Consider the following 24,836-nt stretch of genomic DNA (forward strand, 5'->3'; position numbering starts at 1 on the left):
ACCAACGCCATCTACTGCCGATCACCACCACTATTTTCACTGACAATCACAAACATCGATGCTCACGGCGGGATTCGAACCCGCAGCCTTTTGGCTGGGGAGCAGGTACGCTAACCACTCGGCCAACCAGGCCGGCAAAGATAGAAAGGGTAAAAAGGGAGGTGGAGTGCTATTGATGATAGAAAAAGTGTTATGTTCATATAAGGTAGAGATGCAGGGGGGGGGAATAGTAGAAGTGGTTTTGAGGCAGTATGGTGTAAATTAGAGGTGAATAGAATGAAATACTTCGTTGGATGCTGCTATAGACCTGGTAATGTGGAGGGTAGTGAAATGTATAAACAAATAGGAAAATGGTGATCATTATGGGTGATTTTAATTACAGCAATATAGATTGGCACAACAAGATAGCAACCAGAAGTAAAGAAAATGAGTTTTTGAGGGGACGACTACCTCAGGCAGTATGTAACAGAGAGCACATGAGGATTGAGTGCCTTGGATTTGATCATCTCATTAGAGGATGTTATTATAAATGAGGTGTCAATTCTCCCTTTAGTTGGTGACAGTGACCATGAAGTGATTACCTGGGTGGTTGCCAACCATTTGAAGATGTTTGTGAGGAAAGGGAATAAAGGCTGGTGATTATGAGAAGCTCAGGAGACTGCTTTCAGCTGTAGAATGAATGAGGAGTTGGGTAGAAAGGAAATGAATGCTGCTTGATGGCTATTTAAGAACTGTAATAGAAGCAACATCTAAATGTATTCCAAGGGTCAGAAGGTTAAAGGTAGGTGTGAAATGAATGAATGAAGTGATTAAGCATGCAGTACAGAGAAAAAAAGCATTGTGGAGGCAATGTAAGAGGAGTGATAATCAGTTCCATGAGGAATACAAAGAATAGGCAAGAAGGATGGCTTGGTTGGTAAAGGTAGCAAAAGTTCAATGTGAGCAGCAGTTAGCTAATGAAGCCACAAAAAAAATCCTAGGGAGTTCTCTCAATATCTAGCCAGCCAAAAAAAAAAAAAAAGAAGAAGAAGAAGAAGAAAAATGATTATGGTAGGATGTCATTGATTGGAGAAAATGGCATAAGAGCAACTGCTGCAGAGGATATAGTTGAGATATTTAATGAGCCATTCATAAAGGTCTTCATCCTTGTGAATATGACATCATGGAGAATTTGAGAGCAGTGGACGATGAGGAGGATGAAAGACTGACCATGAGTGAGAAAGAGGTATATGGGGAATTAAGCAAACTTGATATTAATAAGGCTGTGGGACTTGATATATCACTGTGTATTTTGAAGGAATGTGCCAGGGAGTTGGTATCTGCCTTGACATATTTGTTTAATGAGTTTTACATTGGGTCAAGTTCCAAAGGAGTGGAAGGAAGGCAAGATTGTACCACTTCATAAAGGAGGTAACAGAATTCAAGCATCAAATTATAGATCAATGTGTGTGTCAGGTGTTGCGGTTAAGGTGTTGGAAAGACCATGAATCAAGATCCAGAATTGGGTTGACAGCAACGGTATTATCTTTGATGGATATACACAGTAGTATACTAAGACTTTGCAAAGGCTTTTGATAGATTACCACATGATAAATTGATAGTCAAACTAGAGCAGATGGGGTTGGATATTAGACTAGTGCATTGGATTTGAGATTGGCTGTCTAATCAGGAATGCTGTTGATGAGCAGTACTTGCAGAATGATTGAATAGGCTGGAATTGTGAGCATGGGAAAATGGATGTCAGTTCAATTTCACTGAATGTAAAGTCACGCACTTTTGCGTGATTAGATATATTCAATGGTGTATTGTATTGTATTGGTGGGATTATGCTAGAAGAAACTGATCAGACTAAAGATGCTTGCATATACCACATCCAATTGCCATTGGATGTGATATGCAAGCAGTGTGAATGAATTCAGGAATAAGCATGATAGCTGCTGCATGTAGTATGTGGCCTCCTTCGATGAGTCCCTTACTCCCTGGGGGCTTGTCTTAATATTAATAGGTATCAACAAGTTGTGTATGAGGGAAGCAATATCCCAGAAGAGGAAAGGCACTAGTGATGTGCCTCCAGGGTCTGTTTTAGGGCCATTGCTGTTTAACCTGTATGCTAATGATATTGGGGAAGATTTGAATGGGGATTCAAATCTTCCCCAATTGTTGGGACAAAACTATTAGTTGGGACAAACTATGAGTAGTAGAACAAGAAGATTGAATAGACCAAGAGAATGGGCACAGAAGTGGGGATACCAATTCGATGTTGCAAAATGTAAAGTTTTAAAATTTCGAAAACAAAGATGGAATGTAGAATTTACTCTTGGTGAGGATATATTGTTGGAGGAAATAAGAGATCTTGAGATGATGGTGGATAAGAAACTAAAATTTAGAGGACATATTGTTAATTGTGATGACAACACAACGAATTGTGATAATGATCAGAGGACACTGACATGTAGAAGTAAGGAGATTCTGGTTCCATTATATAAGGCTCTGATTAGGCTCCATATGGACTACTGTTCACAGATTTGGTTACCTGGATTTCAAAAGGATGAAGAGATGTTGGAGAGGATCCAGAGGTGATTGGCCAAAATAGTTTCTGATCTCTGGAACGTTGAATATGAGGAAAGGTTGAGAAGATGCAATCTACAGAATCTAGTCAATAGGAGGAAGAGGGGTGATATGGTAGAGACATACAAGTTAGTAAGGGATTGTTATAGGATCAATGTTGAAGAGGTTTCATAAAATGGTAGGAGAACAGAGGAGAACAAGAGGTCATCTCTGGAAGCTGTATAAGGAGGGTGCGAAACAGGTTTTTTGCATGGAAAGTTGTGAATGATTGGAATGCATTGCTAGAGAACATTGATGTCTGCAGAGAATTTGAATGTGTTTATGGCATGGTATGTTGAGCTGTGTGTATGACAGAAGGGACCTTCTAGATGCATCTGTAACTCCATGGGATCTTAGAATAATAATAATAATCTCTAGAAATTGAGTAAGATTTTGGTTAGTAAGGGCAACAGGACTAGATTTTTTTCAAAGTAAATTATATTTGACAAATTATATTTTTGTTTAATCCTTTACTCAAGTGTAAGCAAATGGAGTTTGCATGTGAAGTATCCTCATGACTGGGCTACTTCTCTATATAGAGAGGCTATTGACTTCATCATACTAGTTGCCTCAGTATCCCATAATACAAAAACATGGGAAGTATGAATTCTCCATTCTCGAATATCAGGGACTTTTACTGGGTGCCAGCTGTGTTCAGAAACTATTGAAAATACTGATAGGACTGTTAATTGTTGTTTAAGAGATACTTGTGCCATGAGAGGTTTCTTCAATTAACATGAAAAAACACAATGGATGAGTAACACTATTTATTTAAGGCATATATTTCAGCCTGAATATTACAGGCCATCATCAGGGGCAACAATAGTAGAATGCGTACAATGGAATATTTTGAAAAAGTAAGAGCCTCATGATGTTATACATGATGAGGCTCTTACAATGGTTTCCTCAGTTATGCCATTGCGTTGTTTAATGTACAGCATTACAAGGCTTTTACTTTTTCAAATCATCTATTATTCGCATTCTATTTTGTAATTAACTATTATTGCCACTGATGATGGCCTGTAATATTCAGGCTGAAATATTTGACCTTAAATAAAGAGTATTATCTCGTGTGTTTTTTCGTGTTAATTGAAGAAATACTGAAACAACACTCACTAATACACTGTTTTTCCTTATAACACATCCAGTAGGTAATGTTCTGTCTCCAACCACTAGGCTGTGGATTTGAATCCTGCTATGGGCATGGATGATTTTAAAAGCATACTCTGGCCAAGCTTGTATAGCCCTTTAAGTTTATAAAGTTCATATTTTTAAAAGAAAAAAAAAATGAAAGGAAGTGACGAAAGAATTGGACTTTCTTGATGTTCTGGGCGAGGAGGGATTTGCTCTGAAGTGAAAGGTAAAGGAGCAACAATCTTAAGAAGAATTCTTATATGTAGAAATGTTAATTTTGCTCCGACAAGGAATATCAACCTTACATTTAGCACCCTCAATCACCTAAACTAGTGTAAAAGCAGGCCACTTGAAAAGGTTAAGGCTTTACACCCCAAATCTTTGAAATGCTTCAAGTGCCATGACATACTAAAATTGTTTGTTGTGGCTCAGTTGCAAAGGAGAACATCCAGCTCATTCCTAAGCATGTAAAAAAAAAAAAAAGGACATTAACTCACAACATGACTGCCCGGTTTCTCACATTTATATCAACCTAGAATGCTGCTATAATCTAATCTACTCATCAAATACATTAAATCTTCTAATGAGCTTCCCTTCAAACAAACAAAAAAAAAAAATCATCCCAGGAATGATCTCTTTAAATGAAAATTCCTTTAGCAAAAAAAAAAAAAAAAAAGTTTAAGAACCATCTCACAAGAAAAAGTCTCCATACATCTCAGCAGAAAAACTGTAAAGAATGTTGCATCCAAAATTATTAAAATTCTGAATATCCTGGATGGAATGCAGGTTGATTATGTCTTTGATATTTTTCCTGAAAAGGAAGACTTGGATACTGGCCATTCAGAATTTCCCAAAAAGAAAAATTCAACACTTGATAAAAAAAAAAAAAAAGAAAAAGAAAAGAGCTATCACAGTCAGAAGCCAGGTAAAACACTGCAGGCATATGCTTCTGTATGATTCCTCTTGCAGAAGAATATGCCAGTATAGCTTTTCTTCCAGACAAAATCTAGAAAGTGCAAGCCACCTAGTCTGCCAATTCTGAAACTCAAAATGGATGTACAATTACTTACCCAAAAGTAATTTTGGATACACTTGGAGAGAGTTTGCCAAAACTGAGCAAGCACTGTAGGACTACATGACATTGATTATGAGATGTTCAAACATCTGACACGATCTTCCATAGAACAGCTGCTCTGCCTCTACAATAGAATCATTTGTTAGGATGAATTTCCAGATCCTTGGCAAAGGGCAATCATAATTCCCTTTTCAAAAGCCAGGTAAGCTTGGTATTCCTTTTTTGTTCTAAACAGTATTTCTCTTCTCAACTCCTGACATATTATAAATCTAAAATCTGCAAACTCGTAGAATATTCTCATATTTGGGATGGTGCACCTAAAATCTCCTCCAGAATGCTTGATTGTCTTCAGAAGATAGCTGTCCTCATTTCAATATTCTCAAAAATGATGGAGAAGGTAATCAACAGCCAATTTCTTCACTACCTAAAGATCCATTGGTTAATTGAGGATCACCAAGATGGAATCCACCATTCTAATTCTACCTCAGACCTCCTCACTAACCTGGTTTACTTTTGGACACAGGACATGATAAAATTGAAAGAAACTTGTACACTCTCTCAATATTTCCGAGGCATTTGATGGAGTCTGGCATTGTGGCTTTCTTTCCAATCTACTATCTTATAGTTTCCCTCCTCTCCTTTAAAGAATGGATTGCCAGCTTCCTTTCTGGTTATTCTCTGGTCTCCAGCTTTGAACAAATCAAATAATTTGTTCATTAATGCTGGAGTTCCCCAAGACTCTATGCTTTCACCTACTGTCAATGTTCAATCCTATTCATAGCTTTGCTGATGATAGTACACTCCATTCCTCTTCATTATTCACAGAACTTCATAGTACTCAGGTGACTCAAGCTTCAAGATTTAGTGGCCAGTACATTAAATACATATCTTCTAGCCATTCTCAAGTGGGTTGAAGAAAATTTAATAAATTTTAATGCTACCAAAATGCTAAAAAATGCAGTCTTGCCTTATTTCTTGGAAGAAAGATTATGCTTCACTCTCCCTCACTTTTAGTAACTCCACTCGCCAACCAAGATCGGTTTTCTGTTCTTGTATTGATGATTGATGTTCACATCCAGCCTCTTCAGTCTAAAAAAAAACTTGGTATTCTTTTTTGTTCTAAACATTACATCTTTTCTGCTCAATTCCTAACATTTTATAAATCTCAAATCTGTCCAGACTTATTGTTTTCATATCTAGGGTTGTTTCCCACAAACTTCCCTCGGAATGTTAGATTGTATCCAGAATAGAGAGAGAGAGAGAGAGAGAGAAATTTGCTTAATAGATGACTCTTTCCTCACTAACTTCTTCCATTTGCTTTCCCATAGATGCTCTGTTTCTGCATTGTTGATGAGTTTCAACTAATGTATTTCAATGGACACTGAACTGGTCACCCCTATTCTTCCACTTCCCTCTGTGTACAAACGCAGGCAGCTACTGGTCAACATCCATATACCATTCAGCTGCAGACTCAGCAACCAATCTCCCATCCTCTTCCTTCATTCTATTCATACCTCTGTTCTTTGGAACAATTTTTTCCACATTTTCCCAACACATACAACCTCTAACTCTTCAAGAAACGCTCATCAAGAGCTTTCTCTCTGATCATATGATCCCAACATATGGTGCTGTCGTTTTAGTGACCTCTTATGTATGGTATTGAAAAAGTCCATTAGGATGTCTTTCCTAAAAAAAGATATGTAGTATCAGTTTCTTTGACTTAAAAAAACATGTGGCATATAATATACATGCCATATTCAATAAATAACTTTATTGAATGCAGATGGTACACGAGTGTCGGAAGCTAAGGAGATTGTTCAGTTAATGAGTGCTCACTTTGCTAAAATATATTATTATTATTATTATTATTCAGGCTTCCATGGAGTCAAAAGACTCATCGTGGGAGGTCCTTCCTAAGAAACACAAAGTCTATCAAGATTCATCGAGGGGAGATCCCCTCCTTAGAAACACAAAGTCTATCATACCACTCCTTGAACTCATCGACCGTTCTCGCTCTCACCACTTCATCAGGCAATGCATTCCATGGTTCAACCACCCTCCATGCAAAGAAACCACTTCTCACCCTCTTGCTCACAGTTTCCTTTCGTAACTTCCAGGGATGGCCTCTTGTCATCACTCCTTCCCGCTGTTCAACTAAGCGAAAGAACTTTCCAGTGTCAACCCTGTAACCACCTCTCAACAGTTTAAAAGTCTCAATCATATCACCTCTCCTTCTATCCACCAAACTCTGCAGTCCACATTCCCTCAGCCAATCCTCATAACTATCATTGTACAGTCCTGAAACCATCTTTGTTATCCGCCTTTGAACCCTTTCCACAGTTAATTTATCCCCTTCAAAATCTGGGGACCAAATCTGAGAACAATAGTCCAAATGTGGTCTGATCAGGGTCTTATACAATGGAATGATAACTGTTTTATCTCTGCAGGTCAGTGTCCTTCTCAACCAGGCGTATGTAGTATGGTGCACAGTGCTATTGCTACGTTTAATGAAGAGTTAGAGGTTCATGAAAATGAGGTTGAAGAGCTTTTGCATAACCTGGATAAGAATTTGTCAATAGGGACAGATGAAATATCTGCCCGTTTGTTAAAGGAATGTTCAACTGAATTTGTATAACTTGAGTCTCAGCTCAGGAATGATACCACAGGAATGGAAGGAATGTAATATAGTTCCATTGCACAAGGGTGGTGCAAAACTGATGTGTCTAACTACCGACCAGTTAGTATTTCTGGTGTGGTAGTGAAGATTTTAGAGAAGTTAGTAAGAACTCGCATACAGAAATGGGTAGACAATCATTCTATACTCTGCAGGGAACAGCATGGGTTTACTAAAGGAATGGCATGTTTTAGCAATTTGCTCATATTTTATAACAATGTTACGGCCGAGTTGGATAAAGGAAATGGATACACAATGATAATGTTTGATTTTTCTAAGGCATTTGATAGGATACCACACGATAGGCTGTTGCGTAAACTGGAGAATATGGGATTGGAACATAATCTGTTGACTTGGATCAGGGGAAGGTTAACAGACAGATATCAAAAAGTGGTATATAGTGGGTGTGAATGTAACCAGTGGTGTACCTCAGGGTTCAGTTCTTGGGCCATTATTGTTCAATCTGTACATTAATGACTTCAAGCAGGGTCTATCATCAGATTTGCAATTGTTTGCTGATGATGCAAAGATAGGCAGGGCAATCAGGGATGCTACTGATATTCAGCAATTACAAAATGATTTGAATAGACTGGAAATCTGGGCAAACGAAAATGGCTGTCAGTTTAATGTTAGTAAGTGTAAAGATATGCACTTTGGCGTGATTAGAAATCCAGCGGCATATTATATCAGAAATTGAAGAGGCAATCGATCTTGGTGTATTGGTGGATAAGATTTAAGGTTCACAGGTCACATAGCAAAAGTTGCAAATACAACTCAGAGGATAATTTCTATGCTGAAGCGAACCTTGACATGTAAGGATAAAGAAGTTATTTGCCTCTTTATAAAGCTTTGATAAGACCACACTTGGATTACTGTGCGCAGATTTGATCTTCCGGGTTCCAAGGGGATAAAGAAGCCGGATTATGGGATTTAGATTATGAGGACAGATTGCGAGTATGTGGATTACAGACTCTGGTTAACAGGAGAAAGAGGGGTGATATCATAAAGGTCTATAACCTTTGAATGGGTGTTATAGCATTTCAAATGGTGAAATTTTTCGTTATATGGAAGGCAGGGAGAGAACACGGGGCATCCATGGAAGTTAAGGTTGTTCTCATTCAAGAAAGGGGTAAGAGCTAGGTTTTTCTCCCAGAGAGCAGTGAGTGAGTGGAATAATTTGCCCTTACAGGTAGTGAGTGCATCTAGTGTAAATGAATTCAAGGGTAGGTATGATAGCTGGGTTGGGTAATTTACAGCCTCCCTCGATGAGTCCTTGACTCCCAAGAGGTCTCGAATAATAATATTAAAAGACCTACAGAACTTTGATTTTTAGAGAGAACCTTCTTCTTTTTATTTATAAACCCTTCCAAGCTTGAGTGAGATCTGCTCTTTCCCACTCCTCTCACCATATGGAAAGAATCCTACAAAGAGGTAAGTTAAGTGTCATGATGTTTACCATCAAAATTAACTTCATAACAGAAATCCTAAACCTGTTTGCATGTCCCCAGCTGGAAAAATGACTAGGGTGTCATAGAAGATCATTTATGGGCATTTTACCACAAACATATTCTTATTTCATTCCTAGTTGTAACAGGTACAAAATTCTTGGGATTAATGCCAGCCTGGCTGGCCGAGTGGTTAGTGTATCTGCTCTCCAGCCAAAAGGCTGCGGGTTCGAATCCTGCTGTGGGTATGGACGTTTGTGATTGTCTGTGAAAATAGTAGTGGTGGTAGATGGTGTTGGTGCAGCTGCAGTTCATTGTAGTTGGTGGAGAAAGAGAGAGTTGAAGAGTAGGTTTCCCTCCCTCGATGAGTCTTTGGACTCCCTAGAAGTGTCACGTAATAATAATAATATTTGATGAAAAGTTAAGATTTATACCAAAACGTACACCAGATTAGGAATAGGAGTTGAAACTCATTAAACATCATTCACTCTGTCTTCCACCTCTTTTGGCACAGTTCAATGTTCTTTGTTTCATCTTGACCATATTACTGCACTTTTATCCATTCACAACTACATTAAGTATGACAGGTCTATGCTTCTGCTAGAAACAGTGCTCTTTGATAGTTGTAGTCTGTCCACTATCAGAAAATCAGAACTGTGTCTAATGTATTCCAAATTACCTGCCTGAGCTTTACGTTAAAACAAATGAGCTATTGGTTTGATGCCTAGAGCTGCTAGCATCAAAGATTAACATTAGAATAAATTCCTCACCACATTGGTCAAGTTATTTTTTACCATGTTGAGAAAACCTTTATATTACATATCAGTATGCTATATAATCCTTTGATTTGTATATTAAAGAATTACTACAAGCTGTAGATTGGGTTGTCTAGACAACACTGCATACACAAGCCACAAAATTTCCATCTTGTCATGCCTACATTCTGCCATTCGTTTTTTTTTTTTCTGTGCATGGCCTAAGGAAAACACTTCATCTTCCATCTGCCAGCAGCTCTTTAAAACCCACAGAGCAATATACTCTGATTTTTTTTTCTTAATGTGCACAAAGACGGTTCAAATTCATATATCGAGACCCCCCCCCGCTATGTCATGAAAGTAAAATTCATAAATTATTGAAAAAAAAAAGTTATTTCTTCACCCAAAGAAACCACAAATTAAGATCCTTCATGTTATTTATCAAGGATCTGGGGGTATCTAAAATCCATAAATCCAACTTTATAAACTTACCCAATTAATTAATTAGCAATTAACTAGTTAAGTCATTCTTGCTCCCCTTACAGGTAACTTCTCCACTTTCAGAAAAAAAAAAAAAAACCTGTTCAATACTCAAATCATAGTAAAAAAAAAAACTCGCATCCTTAAAAATTCAGACATAATTGTTAGCTTTGATATGACATCGCTATTTACTAATGTACCACTAACAGACACTCTTGATTTCATGAAGTGTTCCACTCCCCCCAATGTTTTTGAATTATTCATATTTACTATATATGCAAGTTACTTTCATTGGCAAGGAAAAATCTGCAAACTAATTAATTGGTACTGCAATGGGTTGCCTTCACCCAGCCAATTTTTACATGGAGCATTTTGAGAACAAAGCACTCAGCAGAGCTAATTAAAACAGTAACTCACCTCAGAACTCAGCTATCTTTGCTGCACTTTTTTGGCCAGTAATAACTCTTATAAAATAGAAAAAAATACTACATGTCCCTCCCCTTCCTTTCCACAGATACACAAGAGCCAAGTACCACTATTCCTCTTCTATATATCTGAGATACATCTGAAAAGATAGTAATGAAATATTACCTTCACATCACATTCAAACCACATATCAAATTATCAACTCTGATTCACTCTCCTAAACACAAACTCCATCCTCTATCACATCCTAGAGTGTATGAAGTGCCCTGTAATAGTAATAGTGTACTATGAACAGACAAAGATTCATTAACATCTGTCTCAGAGCACATAAGAAGCACTTTCACTACTATCATTTCGACAAGTCAGGATGCTTTTCTCGTACAGGAATACATGGAAATAAACCAATTTGCTATATTGAAGTCATTACAGGTCGAAGAGACTATTTTTAGAATCTTCAACACAAGAACTATGAAAACTTCTATAAGAGGGTGCCAAATTAGGACTTTAGGTCTTTTGTCCATCACAGTTTGAATTGTTTCATGTACTCATTATACTTATGGGCTGTAAGAAGTAACTGTGCTAGTTTGAAATCCACCAAAATATAAGCTATCATTTATTGCTTTGTGTATGTATGTTGTAATACTATAACAAAAGGAGGAAAATATTAGCAAGTTAATTTTTTTGTTGTTGTCGTTTATAATGCACTGTTATGAAGGAGTTCCATGTTGGGTCTCTAGAGAAGAATTTCTGTTTTTTTTTTTTTTTGCAAAAAAAATAATAAACTCTTAGACTATCCACAGTACAAAAGGATGGTTTGGAGTCAGATAAAAGTAAAGAGTATAGAGCTCTTTAAATACCATAAATTTGTTTAAATGCCATAAATTTGTTGCTGACATCATGATTATTCTACAGAAATGTCAGGAAATGAAAATTCAGCTCTGAACATTTTCTAGCAGTGTAAGCATTTTCAGTTTTAGATTTAAGACTTGGCAGTGATAGCTTCTCTTATTATATATAATAATTGGCCTGTTTTTATTGTATTCATTGAAATTTATTATTTAGGATCCACTAAAATTAAAGTATGAATTACACCATTTTGTGATCATTTCCTTTTTTTTTTTTCCTTGTGAAATTTTATTGAATTATTCTGATGTAGTAATAAGTGCATAAATATTTTTTGTATCATCTTCTGATTCACCAAAATAATTTGATCATCTACATGTAACAGGTGTGACACTTTTTCCCCTTATTCTAAATTTCTTTTAACTCTTGTTTTTCCATTCTTGCATATTTTATTCTAAAAAAAAAAAAAAAATCAAACATTAATAAGTAATACTTACTACTCTCCATTAATCATATCAGTTTACATTGATTTCAATGTTATGTTATCTTATCTGTTTTTGTTTTTATATAAATTTCATCCAGAATATTTTTGACTGTTTTTATGATTTGTATTTTGAATTCCAATAGACAGTTTTTGTCTTCCTCTCTTTCTCTCCCTTTATGAAAAAGCATAGTCTATTTTCTTAGTCTATAAATGTTATTAATATGATATTGAATTCAATTCTTTTTGCATTATTTATTTTAAAGTGAGTGTTGGATCTGCACATGCTCTTCCTTTCCTGAAGCCGTTCTGCTCCTCCTTGCTCATAATTTTTTTTTTTTTTTTCAGTGGAGCTTAGCCTTTCTTTTAATATGTTTAAGTAAAGTGTATGGTGACATGCTTTAGTGCATAGGTGCTAACATCTTTTATGACAAAATCAGTAACCTGATCTGTGAACCACCCAAGAAAGACTTTCTAGTAGTACAATGGGGGGGGGGGGGGGTTAGAATGCAAAAATCGGAATAGATATAGGAAGGAATTTTCTCTCCTTTGTCGGCCCTTTTTGATTAGGAGAAACAAATGACAGGAGTATGAAACTGATAGAATTTGTTTTTCAGATTGATCTCACCATAATTAACACACTTTTCCAACATAAAAGGTCACAAAAATAGACCTGGGTCTTTCTGGATGGAAGAACTGGGAACCTAACTGATTATGTATTTATAAAAATGAAATACAAAACCTGTATAAACTCAGCAAGAACTCTTGATCCTAATACCTCTTATCAACAGTTTTCAAGGACATTCATTTAAGCAATTGAAAATATCCTAGGAAGAAAATTTCAGTATTAATAAACCTTGGATTACCCAAGAAATATTACATCTTTGTGCTCAGTGGATTATGACCAATTCAGCATACTGGGAACAACAATGAACAGTATAATTATCTGAACAGACAGATTAAAAAGGAGGTAAAGTTTGCAAAAAAATAAATGGTTATCTAAAGAATTCAAAGAAATCGAGGAAATCTTCATAAGAATAATTATAACAGGAATACTAAATCATTAAGAAATTAATAAAGCCTTTTGTTTGTAAGAGCTGGATAATTGAGGATGAGGATAGAACAAATATTACCTTAAAAAAATATTGAAAAGACGGTATGATTATTCAAGTAAACTATTCAAGTGTGATGACGGCTTGGACCAACAAAATTTAGAGGTGGGGGGAATTGTCCCAGTGATAGCAGAGAATAGTGATTGCCCTATACTTAGAGAAGTAGAAGGAACTATCTTAAGATCAAAATCAGGAAAAACAGCAGGCATTGACAATACTCCATCAGAACTACTTAAAGAAGGGAGTAGAACGATGTTGGAAGTTTTTTTCACTTGGTTAGACTATAAATTATATATTTAGTTTAATCCTTTATCCAAGTGTAAACAAACAAAGTTTGCACCTGAAGTATCTTCAAGACTGGGGCAACTCGTGGCAAAGGTGGACAAACTTCACATCACTTGCCTTAGTATCTCATAATGCAAAGCACATCTCCTTGTGGACATATATAATGCAGTGGTCATGTTTACCTATACGAGTTGCCAAAAGGTGTCACACCTTATTAATAAATTACTCTGGATTAGAGAACGATGTTGGAAGTTTTTTCACTTGGTTAGACTATATTATATATTTAGTTTAATCCTTTATCCAAGTGTAAGCAAACAAAGTTTGCACCTGATGTATCTTCAAGACTGGGGCAACTCGTGGCAAAGGTGGACAAACTTCACATCACTTGCCTTAGTATCTCATAATGCAAAGCACATCTCCTTGTGGACATGTATAATGCTATGCATTATGGGAAGGGTCACTACCCAGACTGGTTTGGACCTTTATTGAGGTCTCTTCAGTGGGAACCAGACCCAGAGGTGATATACCAAGGTTGAAGCAATGCAGAAGTCATATTTACCTATACGAGTTGCCAAAAGGTGTCACACCTTATTAATAAATTACTCAGGATTAGAGAACGATGTTGGAAGTTTTTTCACTTGGTTAGACTATATTATATATTTAGTTTAATCCTTTATCCAAGTGTAAGCAAACAAAGTTTGCTCCTGAAGTATCACTTCTGCATTGCTTCAACCTTGGTATCACCTCTGGGTCTGGCTCCCACTGAAGAGACCTCAATAAAGGTCAAAACCAGTCTGGGTAGTGACCCTTCCCATAATGCATAGCATTATACATGTCTGCAAGGAGATGTGCTTTGCATTATGGGATACTAAGGCAAGTGATATGAAGTTCGTCCACCTTTGCCACGAGTTGCCCAGTCCTGAGGATACCTCAGGTGCAAACTTTGTTTGCTTACACTTGGATAAAGGATTAAACTAAATATATAATTTAAAGGAAGGAGAACCTATTGTTAGTGCACTCCACAAAATTTTCCAGCAGATGCTGAATGCTGAGATTTGGCCAAATGACTGGGACGCAGTTATCCTTATTCCCATTCCAAAAAACAGTAAAAAAAAGCACAATAATTTTAGGACAATTAGAGCCTCATCATCCACCCAAGCAAAATATTTCTGGACATCTTACTCTCACATATTGAGGCAAAAATAGGATTCAAATTTCATTCTTCCAGGCTGGATTTAAAAAGAAGAGGAGTATAATTGAATTCCATTTTTGTTTCAATACATAAGAGTAAGATGTTCAAAAATATTTCTCAGGCCAGATCTCAGTATTGTACACCTGCTGGAAAATTTTGTCAAGTGCACTAACAGTAGGTTCTCTTCCCTTCTTTAAGTAGATCTGATGGAATATTGCCATTTTAGTATGTTCTACATATTTTTTTCCATGTTGTTGGAGAAAAATACATAGAACATAATAAACTAATATGTCATACTTTTATTGACCTACAGAAAATAGGTCAATAAAAGTGAACCCGGGACCCTCCTAAAAGAAGATGAAAAGAGGTTGCTGACATTTGAAATAAGGTGTTATAGACAACTCCTAAAAATACCATACACTGATCACATCACAAATTTTGAAGTAAGATAAAGAATCAGTTCTTTTGCTGGTTCTAGAGATGACATTATACCCAAGATTCAAAGGAAATAACTTGTGGCTTGGTCATATCAGCAGATCAAATGGCCTACCAATGCAAGTTCTTGAAGGACTTATTCTTAACCACATTCTTACTCAGGAACTTGAAAAAGAGGCAGACTTAGAATAAACTGATAGACAATATAAAAAATTTAACAGGTGTGCTTCACTTAAAAGGCTGAAAGCAAAGTGTCAATCAAGAACTGAGTGAAAGATTTCTGTGGGGAATATTTCCTAATATCTATTCTATGTAAAGCTTATAATATAGATGTATTCAAAATGAAATCCCTTAGTGGATTCACATTTTTTTTGTTAATTTATGGTTTAAGAACTTGTTCTTCAAATTGTGGATATGTTTTCTGAAACATGCATTCATAGTTTTCAGAGAAGATACATAGGCTGCTCTGAGGCACAGGCACCCACCTCTATGGAGTCCTAAGACCCAGACTATCAACACAATATCTGTTATACCTCTCCTTGAAACCTTAGCAGATAAAGTACTCACAAGTGACTGAGGCAACCTATTCCATTCATTCACCAAGCAAAAAATCTAGGCTTCACAACCTTGCTAACCACATTCTTACCAACTTTCAGAGATGACCTCTTGTTCTGCTTCCTCTAGCCAAGTGCTGAAACATTTACCCTGCATCAATCCTATAAAAGCTCTTAAGTAATTAAACGTGTCTGGCATATTCCCCCCTTCACTTATTAACCAACTTTTGCAATCCACAAACCCTCAATCTATCCTCATAGTGAGCATTCCGCAGACCACTCGCAAATCTTGGTCACTTGCCTCTGGATACTCTCCACCACTTGCTTATTCTCAAGAAACCCAGGTGACCAGACCTGAGCACAGTAATCCAAATGTGGTCATATCAAGGCTTTATAAAGAGGAATGGTGACTTCTTTTAGCTGTACTTGTTAATGTGTTCTTCAATAGCCAACTAATCTTATGAGCCACCTTAGCAACATGCCCTATAAACTTCAACTCTCTCTACCACCACACCTAAATCCTTAGTTTCATCTGTTCCTGTGGTACAGTTCCATCAATGGTGTACACAGCTTGTAATCTCCTCCTCCTAGTCTGAACAATTTAGGTATAGGGCTTTTTATATCCCGTTCCTGCTCTGTAGATGAGGTTGATCTTTCCATCTTCGCCTTGGACATCCAAGGTCTCTTCTTCCCGTAGGTTTGTATTCTAGTGCTAGTTTAGGAATCCTATTGTTATTCATTCTTTCTATGTGGTGTAGCCAATCTTGCTGGTATTCTTCTATTTCTTGTATGATGTTTTTTGTATATAATCATTCTCTTATTTCTGTGTTTTTCTTTTTTATCTAATCTAGTGAGTTCCCAGGAGAGGTCTTAGAAACTTCATCTGTGCTACTTCCATTCTTTGTCTGTTTTTTTGTTTTAGAATCCAAGTTTCACTTCAAAATTTAAGAGATGTTTTAGAGGTCATATTATTATTATTATTCAGGCCTCCATGGAGTCAAAAGACTCATCGTGGGAGGCCCCTCCTAGGAAACACAAAGTCTATCATACTACTACTTAACGCATTGACTGTTCTCGCTCCCACCACTCCATCAGGCAATGCATTCCATGGTTCAACCACTCTCCATGCAAAGAAACCACTCCTCACCCTCATTTGAACAGTTTCCTTTCGTAACTTCCAGGGATGGCCCCTTGTCATGACTCCTTCTCGCTGTTCAACCAAGCGAAAGAACTCCCCAGTATCAACCCTGTAACCACCTCTCAACAGTTTAAAAGTCTCAATCATATCCTTCTTCTATCCACCAAACTCTGCAGTCCACACTCCCTCAACCGATCCTCATAACTAATTGTACAGTCCTGAAACCATCTTTGTTATCTGCCTCTGTACTCTTTCCACAGTTAATTTATCCCCTTCAAATCCTGGGGACTAGATCTGAGAACAAATATGTAATCTTAATTGAGTTTCTTTAGTCATTTGTTTTCCAAAATTTCTTTTAAATATGCCATTCATTCTGTTGTAAATTTGTAGTATTTTTTCCAATTGTGAATCAGTATTGAATTGTGAGATTATATTTCCTAAATATTTGAAAGCATAATTTTGACTTTTCGAATGGTGTTTCTTTCCACACATTGTTATAGTTTTTGTTTCAGAGATTTCATTTTAAATCTTTTTGTTATTTCATTTAGATGGTTAGTTGCAGTTTGGAGTTTATCTTCTGAATTTGAAATTAGTACTTGATTATTTGCATAAAGTATTGTATTTAGCTGTATATTATTTGTTAGTTTAATTCCATCTTTGACAGTTGTTTTCCATTCTTTTAAGATTCTGTTTATATAAATGTTGAATAGAATTTGGGATAAGCCACAACCTTGTTTCACTCCTTTATATATGGTTAAATCTAAAAAAAACAAAGGTTCTGATAATGTTCCATCTGCAAATTCGATGCAGATTTTTGTTTCTCTGTATAGATTTTTTATTGCTTTAATTTGCTGAGGAGGTATTTTATCGCCTTGTAATATTTTCCAGAGTAGGTTTCTGTTCATCTTATCATATGCTGCTTTTTCATAGTCAATAAATAGAAGGAAAGTAGGTAGGTTAAATTATTTTCTTTTTTTCTATGATCTGTTACATTGTGAAAGAAGCATCTGTGCATCCTCTTCTAAAACTACACTGTTCTTCTTCTAAATAATTTTCTGAGTATTTAATTAGTCTGTTCTTTAAGATATTTGCATATAGTTTAGATGCTGTGCCTCTATAATTTCCACATTTGTCCTTGGGACCTCTTGTGAATATTTATTACTACTCCAGTTTCCCATTCTTTTGGGATCTTTTGATATTTCCAGATATTATTGAAGAATTTAAGTAGGTTTTCTTTTAAGCTATTGTATATTTAAAGAGCTCAATGCATATTCCATCTAGGCCCGGCTTTTTTTTATTTCTTGATTTCTTAATTATTCTTTTTCTAATTCTTCCATTACTATTTCCTCTTTACTTTCCTATACAGTTACACCCCAAGTTACGTAACATGTGACTTACGTAAATTCACAGTTACGTAATAAATATACTAGCGCATATGAACACGTTTGCGGCTTTGCGCAGGTGCATCTTTGACAGCCTTATTGCGGTACAGTAGTAGATGCCTCGCATGGTTAGCTCAGTCACTTGTTATCACTGCTAGTCTCATTGTTTTTTTTACCCTTAAAATGGAATGCAAATGCAAAATCAAATGCACTGGTAATAAATCTAAAAAACAAAGGTCTGCAATTACTTTAAAAGAAAAGTTCCAATATATCTAGACATATCTATTCCAATATGTCTAGCTAGAAGGTCATCTACGAGGACAAGAAGCATGTGACTACACAATCTACTCTAGACATGTTTATGAGATGCTGTTCACAACAAAGTCAAGATGACAACTCAGACAACCCCGACTACCCTCAGCCTTCAAATCAAAAGGGGATAAAACTTCCCACAGAACAACATTCCTTATAATAGCCAACTTAGCCATCACAAGACATTTTTTTATTTGAAAAGTGAATATTTCAGTTTGTTTTTATATTCTTTTATATTATTATTATTATTATTAATATTATTATAAAAAACCTCCACGGAGTCAAAGACTCATTGTGGGAGGTCCACTGTTATACACACAGTTTATCATACTGTGCCTTAAATATATTCACTGTCTCTGCACACCACACTCTTTTTATAATTTAATTTTTTTTAATCACCCCAAAAATAAAAAAAAATTAAAAATGGAAAATATCTGATTAATAGCAAAAAAATGAATGTAAAACAGCAGTATGAGTAGCCATTGAACATTTTATTGTATGTATGTAATTTACAAATTTGACTTACGTAAAATTCGAGTTATGTTAAGGTTTACAGAACGCATTACTTATGTAACTCGGGGTGTAACTGTATATTCATATCTTCAGTTTTGTGAGTTTTGTCATGTTTTCTATTTCTTGTTTTTCATTCTACAATATTTTGTAGTGTTCTGTCCAATCCTCTTTGGAAATTAAATTATTTCTTAATTGTCAATTTCTCTTGTTTGTAGTTGCCTGAAAATTTTAAAACCTGTTTTTTTTGTGGTCCGGTGATATCATGTTCTAATGATTTAACATATTTCTCCAAGCTTCTCTGCATATATTTCTGGAAAGCTTTTTGACTTCAGCCCGTAATTTCTTATATTGTATATAGTCAGCAGTGTTTTTGCTCTGCAGATAGATTTTAAAAGCCTGTTTTTTCCTTTCGATTAACTCCTTTAAGTCATTATTCCAAGTTCTGAGCCATTTTTTTTCTGTGATTTGCATCCTAAGTTTTTTTCTGCTTCTTTTAGTATGGTTTCCTTTATATTTTTCCAATCAGTTTCAATATTGTTTGTGGTTGGTTTGTTTTATCTCTTATTCTACTTTTATATAAGTTTCTAACACCCTCCTGTTCTAGGAGGTGAATTTTAAACTGTTTATTAGCTGTTGATTCTCTATCTTTTTTTTCTTTTGGAGTATGTGGTTCTCTTTGTGAATTCAAATCTGCTCTTTCAACTAACATGTGATCACCATCAATTTCACTCCATCTAAAAGCCTTTGTATCCTTGATATTTAGTTTGTTGTTAATAATAATGTAATCTATTATTGATTTAGTTCCTTTTGCTTCCCATGTGTATGTATGTATATTTTTATGCCTGAAGAAAGTATTGCTGATTTTTAGATTGTTAAATATGCAAAAGTCCCTTAATAAAATTCCATTGTTATTGATTACTGATTCTCTCTCTGATCCAATGCATTCTGTTATTGGGTTACCTCCCACTCTAGCGTTGAAATCTCCCATCAAGATTGTTGCTTCATTTTTATTTGTTTCATCAGTACATTCCTAAAGTAATCTATTTATCCAAAATGCATAATTTTATATTTCTCCACATTAAACTGACACCCACTATTATTTACTCATACTGCAGCCTATTTAAATTGTCCTGCAAGCTTTCCACATCATCTTGATTAACTATTACTTTACCTAATTTTGTGTCATCAGCAACCAACTGAATATTTCTTTTCAGGTCTGTATCATTTATGTACAAAATAAACAGTAATGGTCCTTGCACATCACTAGTCACCTGTGTTCACCTGGATTTTGCTCCTCCATATACCACTTTTTTATATCTGTCCAGCAGCCATCCTCTTATCCACATAACACTGTGTCTTATCCATCTCCATTTATTTTAATTTACGTAAGAGTTCCATGTGGTGTTCTGTCAACTGCCTTTGCAAAATCTAGCAGTATCATCTTATAGCCATTCCCTTTATCGAACTCTGTTACTCTGGTATAAAAAGTAACAGCTGAGTTGTCACTCTATTATAAAAAAGTTAGTAGATTACTAAGGCATAACTGACCATCCACAATGCCATGCTGCCCCTCAGAGTATCATATTCTTATTCCCTCATTCCTGAATTCTATTTTTGACCAACTGAAAAAGTTGGTCATCATTCCTGAGATATTGATTGGTCTATAATTTGCTACTACAGGCATAGGTCCTCCTTTATGCAAAGGAATTATTTTGCCCTCCTTCCACTCTCTTGGGACTTTGCCATAGCTGAGACTTAAATTAAACAGCCTAGGCAAAGGCATTGCCAGTTCCCCTGCATACTCTCATAAAATGTGAGCCAATATCCCATCTAATCCCACAGTTGTATTTGCATTCAGATTCTGCAATATACTAAGTACCTCCAATTCTTCAACCTCAGTTTTCTCACATCAGTCTCTGCCACAGCAATATCTTCACGTAAATGATATCCCCTTGCAAAATGATCACTGAGTAGCTCAACAATTTCACCTATCTCCATTACCTCTCTGCCATCTGTATTCATTAAAGTTATCCTTCCATAGTCATTTTTCCTCCTACTTGCCACATAATGAAAAAACTCTGGAATTTCCTTTTGCCTGTTCAGCTAATCTCTTTTCATAATTTGATTTTGCCTTCCTTACTACGATGATCAACTTTCTTCCTTGATCCTTGTACTGTTTATGAGTTAGCTGGTCATCCTTCTCCTTATACACCGCTTGGAAAGAAGTCAACAGATACCATAGGGTGAGGAATAAACCTTAATAAGATGTAGGACCTCCTTTCACTGCAATGACTGCAGGAATCCTGTGGAGCATACTTTTCACAAATGCATGATAGTGATCAATGGGAATTTTGGACCATTCTTCTTGTAGATATGTAATGATGTCCTGGACTGTTGTGGGATGGACATCCCTTGATCTCAACCAACACTCCAGTTCATCCCACAGATGTTCAATAGAGTTGAGATCAGGGTTCGATGGAGGCCAGTCAAGTGTGGTGATGTTTGTGCTCACAAACTATGCAGTTACAGTAGCATCTTCCATATCAGCATGGTATCACTATTTGTTACCTGGAATGGCCCAACTTCCCATCAATTTGCTGAACAGATAGGCCTGTAACATGTCATCCTATCACAACTTCTGTTTCAATCTCTATCAGTTCCCTTCTCGTCACCATTTCACCTGGACACACTTGCATTTACTTGGAGCATCATATTCTCCCAAGTTAACGGACATGCTCATGGGGATGTCTGTTAACTTCTTTCCAAGCAGTGTATACCCCTCCACAACATTTTTTTTTGTTAGCAGCTCATGCTTAATGATACTGTTCATCCATCTACCTCCTACCCAGTTTACCCTCCTGATTTTGGGTATACAGATATGTTATGAATATATTATTAATGTAGTCCTATTTGATTTAAGTAATAATATCATATTTACATGTTATTAATGTGAAATAATAAAACTGTAAATTAAATTTTTGTTTATCCGATAGATTAGTAAAAGTAGACACTAGCTCAGTAAAAAAGTATCCTGTATATAAGCTAATGACTAGTTTTCAACTAAGCAAGAGTGAAACAAGAGGAAATGAAAAAAGTGATGTCAGTAATAAAAGAGAACAAAAGAGACTCATACTTTCTCAGCAAATTGGAGAGCATGATTTGAGTGTCAAAATGAACTTACTGAAGAAGTGGATCAAGAAGAATTTAGAAGTTAATATTATGATTACAGGAGATCAGAAACAAGTTATGGTATGAATAAACTTTAACTTTATAAAAAAATATTAAGCATTTAGTTTATTATTTTATTTATTTTATTTGCAGTTTCAGGTATTCTTAAACTGTACCTCTAAGCTCTGCTACATGGAAGTTATGCCCTTTTTATGAAGCATGAAATAAATTAGTGACTTTAATTAAAATTGTAGAAGTACAATACATCTAATATCACACAAGTACACAGTTTATATTAGATTAGAATTCATTATTGTGCTTCTGTAGATGTGATGTGATGTGAGGAGATGTGTATTGTCCATACACATCAGTTGAAAAGACCCAGGCTTGAATTTCATCTGGGATGTGAACAATCATTATAATGTCTTTTCAGCTGAAGGTGAGTTAACCAGTATCATTGGAAGGTGGCAAGGCTTTTCCTTCCAGAAATTTTGGGTTTTATATCCTACAAAAGCAGCCTGAGAACTCGTGCAATTAAAAGACTTAATATGCTGACTTATAGCTTTAGTTACTTTTGTCATAATTCAAACTTAGCCATACCTAACAGTAGGTGAATAAAAAAATAATTGTTAGATTAAAAAAAAAATTATATAATGAATGTTTGCCACAAACATGGGGAAAATGAACCTCCTATCATTAGAGAGGAGGTAGAACTAGCTATCAAAAATATGGAGACTGGAAAAACTGATATTGTGCAATCAAATTTGGACTACTGAGCATCTGGCCAACAGACTGGATGAAGAACAGCTTTTATCCCAATCCATAAAAGTGGAAGTACCAAGAAATATAAAACTATTGAGCAACAGCATTAATCTCAAATACAAGTAAAATCATATTCTAAATTATCAAAGAAAGAATAATTACTTGAAGGCCCATTATCACTTTAGAACAGGCTGAATTCATGAAGAGAAGAGGCACCAGATATCAAATCTCAGACACCTTACCGAGAAGTCAAGAGAATTCAATGACCCTGCTTACTTATGCTTTATTTACTAGACCAAAGCCTTCGACTTTCTCCCACATATCACTTCTCCTTCTTCTATCTACCAAACTCTGCAGTCCACATTCTTCCCTCAGCCAGTCTTCATAATTAACATTGTACAGTCCTGAAACTATCTTTGTTATCTGCCTCTGCACCCTTTTCACAGTTAATTTATTCCCCTTCAAATCCTGGGGATCAAATTTGAGAACAATAGTCTAAGTGTGGTCTGATCAGGGTCTTATACAACGGAATAATAATTCTTCTATCTCTGCAGGTCAGCGTCATTCTCAGTATTGCAGCAGTCCTCTGGGTTACCTTCACTACCTTTACAATATGCCCCCTGAATTTCAGTTTTCTATCGATCATCACCCCCAGTACGGCTCCTCCAATCGAGTATGCAGGCTCCCATCAATGTATCCCAAACTTCAAGACTTTACATTTTGCTGCATTAAACTGATACACCCCATTCATTTGCCCATCTGTCTAGTTTATTCAAATCCTCTTGCAGGGCCACCACATCTGTACTATTACTAATAACCCTTCCCAGCTTCACATCATCTGCAAACAATTGAATATCCCCTTGCAATTTAGTGACAATGTCATTGATATAAAGGTTAAACAATACAGGTCCCAGTACTGAGCCCTGTGGAACCCTACTTGTAACTTTCTGCTTCCTTGATATTGTCCCACCATACAGAACTCTCTGATACCTATCAGACAGCCAATACGGAATCCAATTGACTAATCCGACATCTAAGCCCTTGTGCTGTAACTTAAATATCAGCTTATCATGTGGCACCCTGTCAGATGCCTTTGCAAAATCCAAAAAAATGGCAGTATATGCCTTTCCCTCAACTGCCCTTGTCACTTTATATAAAAGGCAATCATATTACTTAAACAAGAGTGCCCCTTAACAAATCCATGTTGATTTTCACAGATAGCATTACCCTCATCTGCCTAACACTGTATATAGTCCCTCACTAATTTCTCTAAGACCTTAACAACTACTGATGACACACAAACTGGCCTATAATTAGACGCTTTCAATCTGCTACCGCCCTTATGCAATGGCACTATCTTACCTTCCTTCCATTCCTTGTGAAAAGCCAGGTCAAAGGAGCTGTCAGTTCTTTAGCACATTCTCTCAAACCCGTGGTGAAATACCATCCAGTCCCACTGCTTTACTGACATCCGGAGTACTCAGTATTTGGAATGCACTCTCCTCTTGCACCTCTAAACCTCGAATCTACCCTACCCCTCTAGTATTAAAACCTTCTTCTCCAGGATGAAATACTCCAATAAAGTGCTCATTGAACAACTCCACTATGTCCTCTGCATCAGTCACTCTATTCCCATTTTTATTCCACAGTGTCATTCTTCCACAATAATTTCTCCTCTTACTGGCCTAGCTAAAAAATTCCCTAGGATTTTCTTTGGATCTTACTGCCAATCTCTTCTCATATTCCAGTTTTGTCTTCCTCACCGTACTAGTCACTCTCATGGCCTGAGTCTTATATTCTTCATGCATCTACTCCCCATCCCTCTCCTTATATCTCTTCCAAAATCTCTTTTTTTACCTGCAGTTCCTATTTGATATTATTTGTCATCCACTTTATGCCAAATTATGTCTGCTTCTTCACTCATGGAATACAGCTTACTGTTGCTGCTAACAAATATTCCTTCACAATTTTCCAAGCACTAGTGATATCCTGGCCTCCAATTCTGCCATCCATGGAACTGCCCCAAGTTGATATCTAAGATAATCACCCGCCTTATAATTCCA

The 24,836-nt window shown here is 36.2% G+C and overlaps 1 protein-coding gene across 1 annotated transcript in view; it reads left to right on the forward strand.

Annotated features, from left to right (window-relative positions):
• Window positions 1-24,836, forward strand: part of mIF3 (mitochondrial translation initiation factor 3) — a 40,805-nt gene that overhangs the window by 2,821 nt on the left and 13,148 nt on the right. Inside the window, exon 2 of the mRNA XM_090401537.1 lies at window positions 21,837-22,092. Coding sequence (XP_090257663.1) covers window positions 21,837-22,092 — 256 coding nt within the window. The remainder of the gene's footprint in view (window positions 1-21,836; window positions 22,093-24,836) is intronic.

Source organism: Typopeltis vanoorti, chromosome 12 (assembly GCF_054136105.1).
Source record: "Typopeltis vanoorti isolate ZY-2024b chromosome 12, IOZ_Tvanoo_1.0, whole genome shotgun sequence".
Lineage (NCBI taxonomy): Eukaryota > Metazoa > Arthropoda > Arachnida > Uropygi > Thelyphonidae > Typopeltis > Typopeltis vanoorti.